The sequence below is a fragment of the Rhynchophorus ferrugineus genome, unplaced genomic scaffold (assembly GCF_030347505.1).
Source record: "Rhynchophorus ferrugineus isolate W39M unplaced genomic scaffold, kcgeb_rfMv2 rfM9, whole genome shotgun sequence".
In the NCBI taxonomy this organism is placed as follows: Eukaryota; Metazoa; Arthropoda; class Insecta; order Coleoptera; family Curculionidae; genus Rhynchophorus; species Rhynchophorus ferrugineus.
Genome location: NW_027472588.1, coordinates 19459866 through 19472448, shown reverse-complemented (window position 1 = coordinate 19472448; position 12583 = coordinate 19459866). Strand labels below are relative to the sequence as shown.

At 32.0% G+C, this 12583-nt stretch overlaps 1 protein-coding gene across 1 annotated transcript in view; it reads left to right on the top strand.

The window, feature by feature from the left end:
• The first annotated feature begins 1208 nt into the window (after positions 1-1208).
• Positions 1209-12583, top strand: part of LOC143202326 (uncharacterized) — a 33347-nt gene continuing 21972 nt past the window's right edge. Inside the window, exons 1-4 of the mRNA XM_076413783.1 lie at positions 1209-1471; positions 4330-4480; positions 4534-4677; positions 6624-6949. Of these exons, the coding sequence (XP_076269898.1) occupies positions 1258-1471; positions 4330-4480; positions 4534-4677; positions 6624-6949 (835 nt within the window). The 5' untranslated portion in view covers positions 1209-1257. The remainder of the gene's footprint in view (positions 1472-4329; positions 4481-4533; positions 4678-6623; positions 6950-12583) is intronic.

Genomic DNA, 12583 nt, shown 5'->3' with positions numbered 1-12583 from the left:
AAAAATATATAAAATTGAGACATTAATATTAAAAATAGCTACTAAGTTGATAAAATCCTAAAATTAAATTTTGTAGGTTGTTTAATATTATAATTTCATTCGCCATTTTATCGTTAACATATAAATAATGTTAATACTTCATATTTTAATCCCTTTTTTATAATTAAAAATAGAATATAAATATTAATTTGCTATGAAATTTATTATATAAAATATAAACCTATACATGTTAATGTTTTATAGTGAACTAATTGTAAACAATATAAAAAAAATTATGTTAAATTAAAAATCTCCTTCACCATATAGTCTCTAATATATAAATAAGATGAACAATTTTCATACATGACTAATTTTATTAATATTCTTATATCGGCCTTAATCTAATCTAATCTAAGAATATATGTACCACTATTGACATTAACATATGTTAGAATATAAATAAGAATATAAATATTAATTTACTATGCAATTTATTATATGAAATATAAAGCTATACATGTTAATGTTTTATAGTGAAATAATTGTAAACAATATAAAAAAAATGTTAAATTATGAAGTTCCTTCACCATTTAGTCTTTAATATATAAATAAGATGAACAATTTTCATACATGACTAATTTTATTAATATTCTTATATCGGTCTGAATCTAATCTACTCTAAGAATATATGTACCACCATTGACATTAACATATGTTAAAATATAAATATGAATATAAATAATAATTTACTATGCAATTTATTATATAAAATACAAAGCTATACATGTTAATGTTTTATAGTGAAATAATTGTAAACAATATAAAAAAATAGCCATCCTAAATTAAAAAGTTCCTTCACCATTTATTCATTAATATATAAATAAGATTAACAATTTTCATGCATGATTAATTTTATTAATATTCTTATATCGGTCTTAATCTAATCTAATCTAAGAATATATATACCACCATTGACATTAACATATGTTATTTTTTAAACACTCAATAAAAATGACTATTAGAAAAATATTTTTGCGATAATTAAAAATATTTTTCAATACGTAAGTGTATACAATGCGTAAGAGTTTAGATACAGGGTCATCATTATTCAAATTATCACCGAAATGGTCAACAGGATAAATGAATTTCATGGCAAATAAACCAATGAAATTATTTAATAAAGCTTAACACACAAATTGTTTATAAAATAAGCAGGTCGTCATCAGAAAATAACAATAGGCCTACTTTTTTTCTAACGGCAACATATTAGGCATTAATATGCAAATAGCATTAATTTTTATTGTGTTAATTACTTTTTCTTCATTTGTTAACGGCGAAGATGAAGAAGGAGTGTGTGAGATGACCGCATGTCAAGCTCTAGAAGAAAGTTTAATTCAACTGACGGAATTTGCGGATAAGATCGAGGAGAAAAATAGGACTAACGGGCAGTTTAAGCACTTGGAGAGGAGGTTGCGTTCCTTGGAACAACCAAGTAAGTATTTTAAATAAGAAATGTATACTTGAATAAGCAAGACAAAATACATCATCATATATTTCTCAAAGTAAATTCAATTGAGATTAACTTAAGCTAAAATCAATAGTAATACTTATACAGTAGATAACTACATGTTCGTGTGGTTTAGTTCGCTTCAATCTTACGATTTCCTGCGTGTTGTCCAGTAATTATATTATGGTAATTTAGTAACCTTTATTCATGCTTTGCGGTATTTTAGCGTTCAATTCTTGGATAACGCCGTGGGCCCATTTGGGCTGAAAATCATCCTACAGCTCTTCGTTGGTTACAAATCGATTAATCGAAATTTCTTTTGTCTGCGTTGTATTACTAGACGTCTTAATGACTTAGTACAACATCATATTTGCACCAAATACAAAGCCTTATTATTTACTGACTTTTATTATTTAATTAACTTATTATTTAATGTGTTAATCACTTTAGTTTTTCTATGTTGACTTTAATCTGCTCAAGATTTTTGATAACATCAATTAATATACCATCAAATGTCACGTTGGTTCTCTTTTTCTTCTTAGATTTGCTTGTGGAATTGGATTTCTCTCAAATAATTTAATTAGACTTCGCCTCAACACAAAAGTGACTAATATAGTTTTATTAATTAATATTTCAGCCGTGTTTTTCAGTGTACTAAGTCCAGGAACATTATAATGCAGTATTATTTTTCAATAACCGCTGTTAATCTATTGGTCGAATATTGAGCGATGATTTTCTTCAAATAATTTGGAGACGTAACGAAGCGAAACAAGTCGGGTAGACTTTCGCCGGTTCGTTAAGTTTTTTAAACGTAGTTGTTTGTGTTATCTATTATAAAACATCCCGGAAAATGCTTCAGTCATAAACAGGCATTAAATATATATGTCAATATGATGATTGCTTCTCGTGACAATTCTATTGAATAAGCCAGGTAGACTAGTTCTTTTTAGGTGTTGTAACGCATTGTCTAGTCCAGTTCAAACAAACTCGCTAGATATGCGAAAAATTATGATTTTTTGTCATTGCGTCCCTCATTTTAATGTTTCTAGATATATTTTCACTAGTGTTTTAAATCCTTTAAAATTAATTTATAGGAAAATATTTTTAGTGAATCGGCAAAGGAGTTTCCGAAATTGTTGTTTCAAAAAAGCACACCCCATGTTGTCCTCAACCCATGATATTGCAACCACCCTGAATGCAAACAATATTATAAATTTCTAAAAAATATGATGGAGGATGAAGTAGCCTTTTACAGCGAATTTATTGTATTATCAGAAAAGTCTGATATATTATAAGTTACTTATTAAGAAGCATTGAAAGTTGTTATTGCAAAACTAAACCAATGACTACTGATAACTTAATCATACTGGTCTAATACAAAATAGGACTAAAAATTCAGCGCCATTTTAGCCGAAATGAACATGTGAAAGTTTTAATAAAGATGTGTACCAAACAACTTAAAAACACATTTCATTGCTACTTTGATATGGGTTAATATATAACAATTTTGACCGTACTTTCATCGTTATAGATCAGTAAAAACCATAACAAACTGCTAATGGGGGGTGAGAGGATAATCAGTTCGTTTCCAGAAATCAGTACAAAATCGTATATTAATCGGGATGTAAAGTCATTTTAATTCATGTATATGTGCTATATTACGACGAAAATGTTAACACATCTGTCATCACAGCTTAAAAAATTATCATCAAAATCAGCAAATCGAACTAGAAATTGTTTCCACATGTATTAGTATTTGTGAGAGTTAACTGGCTCTGATATTTTAAATTGAGTGTATGCTATAAAGCTATTTTTGTACTTATAAATCGCCTTTCCTATTTGTATTTTCATATATTTCGTTTTCCTTTGAATCTCCATTTCGTCTCCGCAAACCTAATAAAATACAAGCCGGCTAGAGCGAGTTCTGTAATCACTCTCGCCCACCTCAGTCCACCAACTACTGAGCAGTTCGGACAGGCGAATTAGAATAGCGCACTTACAGGTAACAAGGGCGACAGGCTGATGGGGTTCGCGAGATCGGCTACTTTCAGAGAATCTAGTCTAAATCCAAAAGAGAATTTGTCCTTGTACACAGCCTTTCATTCCTACCCATCCTATCTCTTAATACAAACCCCTAAAATTTTATTTATACTTATTCGTTTTTATCATTTTCATTCAATTTTTATTTACAATTTTTTAAATTTTTATCTATACGTATATACATATTCATGTTAGCCCTTGTCAAATTTTAAAATTTATATGTTTTCTTTAAATAAACCACTTCATGCAAGTTAACAAGCACATATGTATAGTACATATATATAGTGTCGCAAAGTGATGACAAAAGGTAGAAAGCGACAAAAAAAAAACATCTTCAGATAATATTGATCTGTGAATAATGATTTTAGTATTCTCACTGCTCTATCCCATTGTCACAACATTTATCACTATAGAAACAATAGAAATAATAATATCTTACAAATATTTATTTCATTATATAACATATATATAATATATATAATATATATATATATATATATATATATATATACACATATATATATATATATATATATATATATATATATATATATATATACACATATATATATATATACATATATACATATATATATATATATATATATATATATATATATATATATATATATATATATATATATATATATATATATACATATATACATATATATATATATATATATATATATATATATATATATATATATATATATATATATATATATATATATATATATATATATATATATATAATTAACAATTTATCTATGTATATATAATTAAACTTTACTATTTTTTAGCATGGAGAATAGTTAAAGATGATGGACAATGGCTACATTGTGTTAAAGGTCCATGCAAATGTAAACCGGAAACAAAATCACTAAGCTGCTGGCAACATGATCTAAATCATATCCCTTCGGACCAAGTTCTGCCTTATGATGTTAGAGCTATGTATGCTTATATATCTGAGAATCTAGATATTACTATAAATCGCCTGTTTTTAGAGATCTTGGAATAAATGGATTAACTACACTGCATAAAAACTCCTTTAAAGGTTTGGAATACTTGAACGAACTAGATTTTTTCGACAACCAAATTGATCATTTACCCGACGATATCTTCTACAAATTAGACAGTTTGATATATCTGTAAGTTGAATTTGATTTATTAACAATTATCCTAATCGTTAATCAAAAAATATGTCTAGTCAGATTAGTAAATTTACTGTGACATTGATATGGTACAATCTAGAAATAAAAAAAGCACTTTGCTTAAAACCTGCACACAATATAACAAGACAATCCTGACGGAGTTGTGAATTGTAGCCTTACCTCAATAAAATTTATATCATTTTGGTCTATAAAGTTAGCCATAACATATTATACACAAACATTTCACTTATCTTCATTTTTTAGATAACAGGGCATGAATATTTTATTTGGCATAGACTCCATGATATCCAATGGATCTAAAAAATCGAAACTCTCTTGGATAAGTATACTTTTGCCACAACATATTTATACTTAGCCAAAATAGTTTTCTTTAGATAAATTAATCCCTTACTTGATGCCACTTTAACAAGCGTATGTTTAAAATTCAATGCAGTTTGACTCTATTCAAATATTGATTGACTTTGCAATACAAATTTTCTTGTAGAATAATCACATTTAATTTCACATTGTTGACACTGTTCCATTTAAACATATTTTGGATTCATATTCTATCCAATAATTTTGGTCAACTATCATTCATTTATTGGTAATAAGGTTAATAAGGTTAAAAATAGGTTAACCTTCTAAAAAAAGACAGTATATTAAGTCTATGTATATAACTATATACATACCAGGTAAAAGCAAGCTGAATCAGACACATACTACAACTTTTAATCTAGATAATTTGGGATTTTTACACGACCTATGCTGTTTTTAAGTAAAATTTGGAAACCTCCTGAAGGGAAAACAATATCGCACTATTTTGTTTTCTGTACACCTGGATGCACCTCTTAGAACGAATATGCATTATAAAAAACTAATTTTAATTATAATTTAATCACTAAAACGTAAAAAAACTTTGCGGCTTTCAACAAAGCGATTAAAACAAGTAATAAGTTCAAAATAGTAATATCTAGGTGTTAGACATCACGAAATATTTCTCCAAAATTTTCTATAAAGTTAAACATCTATTTTTTCAGAGGTTAGACCGCACCTATTTTTAGTGGATCGAACAAAGATTAAGAGGGATTCCCTTAGAAGTTTTGATGCATCTACCATGTAGTGTTTTCCGTCTAAATAATGCTTGCATTGATTTCTACCAAACTTTTTAATAGTATATGCAACAAAATCTGAACAATCTGACCTGGGTTAACAAAAAGCATGTAGCTCTCACTTGGTTTAGTGTTTTAATTCAGATATCTCAGAACCAATTTCGTACTTCTTCAGCATTTCGAAACCGTGTTCCAGCCAAGCCATGTCGCGTTCATATGAATAACTGGTAATCAGAAGGCACTGTGCCTGACAAGTACATTAACTGCGACAGAATTTCATAAGAGCTGCAAATTTTACATCTTTTGCAACATGTGGCTGAGCGTTGTTATGCAAAATGATGATTGGCGTCTGTTACTTTCTATAGTAAATCAATATCTCTTCTGAAATATATCGAAATCGAATTTATTTTCCTCATTGCATTACTACAATGAACAGTAACACTTAAGTTCAATGTGTTTACTGTTTAAAGCTATTTTATTGAATTCAGAAATCAATTTCTGTAGTAGCTAAGATAAATTGGTCATTTCAAACACGTTTTTGTAGTATTAACAGACGTATCAAGCAGCGATCATCATCGATATTTGTACGTTGATAACTAATCTCAGTATGCCAATCAATAATGATTGATTTTTCAGGGAGCAAAGTTACCTTACCTAACGTCACTTAATTTTTATCAAACCACTCTTCTGCCTACGATAATGCCATTACCATCGAAAAATAATGTGTTGATCGACATTTATTTTGCTTATTAATATGATTTTATTTTCCGAACTTTAACCTTTCTTTCACATACCCCTGTATATTTTGACGTTAATTATTTTATTATTTAGGAGATTGCATAAAAATCAACTGGAATATTTGTCACCGGATCTCCTGGCCAGTCTGTCCAACCTTAAGACCTTCGATGTGTCAGCGAATCGAATAAGATCTTTACCGCCAAACTTGTTTCGGGCCAACACAAATCTGATTTTGCTTCATCTATCGAGAAATGAGCTGACTAGTTTACCGGAAGTTATATTTAGCAAAATGGAATATCTGGAGGATCTGGACTTGAGCAACAACTACCTGGTGACACTCCCAAAATTTATATTCACGGATTTGATAGCTCTCAGAAGGCTTCATATATCTGAGAATAATATTACGTTGTTGCCAACAGGTATGTATCTCTAATTATATTTTTCTAGCGTTGGGAATTAAAAATAGTCGAAACAATCGAACTAGTCCAAAAAGTAGTCGACTGAAAATAGCAATTACTCTTTCAGTCAAATAAACGCTTCAATTGTTTTTCTTCTATTAATTTTGAGACGGGAAAGTTGATTTTCTATGCTTTATAGATGATGAAAAAGGAATTAAATAATACATGCGAGCGACCGGTGTGAACGATTAATTCTATAATGTCAACCTACGTTAAACTTTAACGATCATAAAATTATTGTCTAGCTTTAAATCCTGAAAAAATGAAGGGGCTTATAAGGATACAGTCTTGATAGATATAATATTTCAACGTAACCATATTTTTTTACTCAATAGTGGAGCTTTTCAGTATTTCACATGACGACTCAGAAGATACGTCACAGTTTAACACATGGACTGGAAAGTCCCTGGCCTAACACATATATGGCACTAGTTTTATTGCTTTTAGAGCTTTTTTATTTAGTGATAACCTCCAAAAGAAAGTTGCTAAACTTTCATGATATTCTACTAACAAGCTTGTGAGTTATTGTACTAAGAGCGACTCTACTTTTGTTTTTTTAGAACGATATATAAAAAACAATTTGATGTATTAATTTTATACTGCTTCTTGAAGGGAAAAAATGCCATTCAAGTGAAGCAATGGATTGAAAAGTATTATAAATACTCCGCTCCATCTGAAACAACAATAAAGCATTTTTTTACTGACTTCAAACGCGGTCATAGAGACACCGATGAAGCAGAACGTCCAAATGAGGTGGTAACATTAAAACACTAGAAAACATTAAAAAATCCACAAAATAGTGCAGAATTATCGAATAGTGAAGTTGCGTGAGTTTGCTAACATCGAAAATATATTAAAAGAACGTGCTGGTTTTATATTACATGAGAATTTGACTATGAGAAAACCCTGTTCAAAGTGGGTGCTGCGTTTGCCAACTGTTGACCAAAATCAAAAACGTATTGATAATGCTGAGTAGTGGTTAGCCATGTATAAACATAACAACTGGAATTTTTACAGCGATATGTGACAATGGATGAACCATGGATCCATCACTTCACTCTGGAATCAAAATTATCTTCATCTGAGTGGACAGCAACTGGTGATAGGCATATTTTGAGGCAAAAGATAAACAGGTCTACAAAAGTGGTATTGAAATGTTAGAGCGGCGTTTGGATGATCGTGTCGCTCTTGACGGAGATTACTTTAATGAATAAAGTCAATTTTGAACAAAAAAACTTGTTTTCTTTCTCACGCCTTGGCCTTTTCAGCCCATGTGTTATGATGTCGCAAGTGGGGTGCCATGCTAGTTAATATGAGAAGCCATTGTAGGGATGTAAAATTTACTGTTTTACAATATCATTGCGATTTACAATTGTCTATCGACTGTTTTTATATGTGCTTTTTATTGTTTTATACTTGTTCATCATATTCAGTGGAGCTTTATGCAAATTCTGATGCAGCTTGACGCATTGTTTTAGTGTTTACGCCTCAGTACGCTTCTCTGATTTTAGGACGGTTCAGCATACGCAACTGATGAACTTCGCTTTTTTTAATATATGATTTGGAATTTAGAATCATCGCGAGGTCCTATATATGACAGGGATTTGGATGCACCTTCTTTAAAAGCGTTGAATACCAAAGAAAATATTTAACTTTACTTATTTATTGGGAATAAAATAGGTAGAATATGTATTAACTAAAATATTTTTCGTCCTTTTATTAACATGGCGATGCCACATTGAAAGAATAATGTCAGTTACAACAAAGCCATGCTGCATCGATCTGAACAAGAGCTAATTAAAAAGTGCTATGCTGATGAATATGCTGGTTGGAGCAGAATTTTCTATTCGAGCTCTGATAGTACCACAACTGTTCCAATATATGGCCGAGAATTGTTACTCGTTATCGCTGGCCATCTTTAACAACAATGCTTCGTTCAATATGCTAATTGATGTCTATGGGATCATATGCATAACAAGATGTTATAGGCATGAATTTTCCACTTGGGTGTCGAAATGGACTTCTTACGCTTAGTATTATCCTAGTAGTTGACTTTTCATCGTCAATCATAATCCGGCAGCCAGCCGTAAATCGATCGTTCGAAATATGAATTTCCTGTCAATTTCGGTGGTAGCCATTTTCCATAGTTTTGGATCTTCATCATCGTATGTAAACGGCTAGAAACAGTTGATTTGTCAACTGCTAAGCGGTCTCAATAGTTTTGAAAGTTGCTGGATTTTCGTCCGATAGGCCTTACAGTTCAATCCCTTGAATGACAATGTATAACTCAGTAAAATATCATTGAACTTTTTTTGTCCATCAGCAGGATAATTGTCTTTTAAATCATAGAAACCAACACCGACCATTGGGATATAACACAAAAGCACCGTCATAAATTACTAAAGTTTACTAAAGATGGGTTTCAGCAGATTATTTCTTCAAAGTAAATAACATAAGTACTAAATATCGAAAATGTAATTTGGAGAATTTTTTTATGTTAAAATCATCGGATTTAAGAGACATATTGGGTTGTTTACATTGTATTCATATATCAGTCAAAGCTAATTGTTTTTATGAGTTTATTAATTTCCCTCTACAATATGATCTAGCGCCTAGAAAATTTGGTTCAGTTAGATTTTGTGCCATCTTCGCTTTTAAATTGACTCAGTTTTTACTTTTCTTTTTTGGCCTGGAACCGGGAAGGGAAATCCTGTTACGGATACATGGTCGGAAAGACCAGCAGGAATAAGCGAGTTGGACTGGTTATGTGGAGACTGCCTCTGTGCTACCCACTAAACCCCACCCCATCAGCTGATCCAATGACCCTAACTGATACTTCTTACTGTTAGTAAGGAGGGTGCTCGTAACCGGTAACACCGTTAAGAAGCACAAGGTCCAGGCAAGGACGTGGCGTCGTTATCACACCACGCAGCTTGCGGTACATGAGTTTGGAATCATTTTGACAATTTGGAATTAGAGCACGACGCGGTAGTGTCGGGTGTGATATAATAAAGTCACGAAGAGCCGAATGAGTTATTGGCCTAAACTATCGGCCGGCTCGGTAATACATCTATTGTCCAAGAGACAAAGAATGAAGAAATATCTCGAGTAGATCTCGGATATAAAATCGTGAACTTGGGGGACGTCTGTTTCTCAATGAATTTGATTGCTCCTGAAGAACCAGGGGGCATTGATTATTCTCTTGAGAATTTTGTTTTGAAAGACTTGAATACGTTCCACCTGGCTGGGAGAGACGTATTTTAGATAGATGCTGGAGATAGATAGATCTGGATACCGCATAGAATGACTGATCGAACCGGCATCTTGTACAGGAGAGATTTTATAGAGAGAGGAAGTCTGATGGCCCGGTTGATAAGCGGAAACAGTAAATTAACAATACCTGACCTTTATGGAGGGACCTTTGAATGTGGGAATTCCACCTAAACTTGCAATCGAAGACAAGACCGAGATAGGTGGCTTCTTCTGACCATCGGATTTCGGCATTCTCGATTTTAAGACGCGAAATGCTCGGTGCAAAACCCTTCTTGTGAAAGAAGATGCCCTGGGTTTTCTGTGGGTTGACCTGCAACCTCCAGAAATGTAACGACTGGACCATCTCATCGAGTTGTTTTTGGAGTCTGCTTCGGATGTGCGGTGCTACCCTTGAAGAAGCAAAGTAAGTAGTGTCGTCTGCGTAAAAAGTTGTATCAACTTGTGGTCTCCTAGGGAAATTTGAAAGAAAAGTATTAAATAGAGCGGGTGCCAGGGGGAAGCCTTGTGGAAATCTTGCGTCGATGGTTTTCCGGTTAGAGAGAATATCTTCAATATTCATCTGGAACGATCGTACTGACAGAAATAATTTGATAAGAGCTGTTAGGTCATCAGGTAGACATAATCGAATGCATTTCGCCACTAAGCCTTCGTGCCAAACCTTGTCAAAGGTTTTGGTTAGATCTAAGGAGACTGCTCCAAGTCTTTCACGTCGGTTAAAAGCACAGTTAATTTTTGCGGCCAACTGATGGGCCTGATGAATGACTGATTGTTTGGAGCGGAACCCGAATTGCTCATCTGGAATGATATTGTTTGTCTTCGTAAAATCATTAAGAGCATAAAGAATTACTGTTTCAGCAAGCTTGGAAATGGAACTTAGTAGGCTGACAGGTCTGTAGTCAGAAGGTGATGACTTAGCTCCTTTTTTTGGGGATAACTGCAATGAATGCTTATTTCCATGTGGATGGAAAGTGTTGCAGCCTCAGAATGGCGTTTATGATATTACTCAGTTCGGCGAGCTGCTTGCAGGGAAAATTTTTGAGTTTGACTATCGAAATGTTATCGAAACCCGGGGCCTTCTTGTTCCGAATCTTACTGATTATTTGCGTGAAGAAATAGGATTTTAGGAGTCAGTAGATGGTTTAAAAGATTACTCGGTGGCACTTGAGAACTAACGGAGTTGGCGTTCCTAACGATTTCGTCGTTCTCAGCAGCGTTTAGATTTGTAGCAGGAAAGAGGTGTCCATTTGGGCCTCATAGGTTTTAGCGAGACGTTCAGCCTTTTCGAGGTCGATGACTCAGTTTTTTCTGCTTCTTAATCATGCCTACTCTGAACTATGAGTTGATGCTAGCTGAGGGATCATGGATATAATCGAACATTCCCGGAATTATATTGAAAATGGTGTCATGAGTGACTGACCTAAAGTTTTCATTATCCTAAAACTGGTGACATTAAAATACTTTACTCCTTATATAAACCAGTAATTATTTAAAGATTTTATAGGATACTTTTCTATTATATTTGATATTTATTATATTTTATTTAAAATTAAAACCTGAAGTTTTGACTGTTTGGTTGTATCCTTGAATTATCAGGTATATTTAATTTTAATTCACTTTTTTGTCGTACAATAGATTCTTCACCGATTCTCTAATTAATGTCATGTTATCGTGTATGTATATTAAGTAGATAGTGAAACGATATAACACGGATAAAGCAAAATTATAATCATTTTATTACCTTATTGTTTTTATATTCAAATTCTATTATAAATACATATTAAGAGCAAGTGTTTATCTCATAAACACCTTAAAGTTTTTTAAAATAACAATTTTTCGCCTTTTTGCAGATACTTGCCAACACTCATTTCCATCTCCTGGCTTTTAATACTTTAGGTTTCTATACTCGAATGCACTAACTAATATCCTATTTTTACATTCACAGTATTTATTACTTTTGGCTCTCCCATCACCATGACTGACATATTGTTTTTATTCCTTATCATTCTACATTCTCCTCCCATTATATTTCATCTCTATAAGAATTCCTGTAGGAGTTCTGACCTATAACTTGTTATTAAATCATCTGCGAAAGCTCGTACCGATATTTCTATTTTTTACTTATTTTTATATCCTATACGTAGTTCAGTCTCTCTATTTTGTATTTTTTAGATTAATTAATACATCAATGTTATAAATAGGGTTATTTGCAATGAAGGCATTTTTTTTTCCATGTACTTAATATTTATGAGTCAGTCTGGCAAAGTGCGCTTCTATTTGGTGCGTTGCTGCTCTTGTTACTGCTCTCTGCATCAATTAACTCGA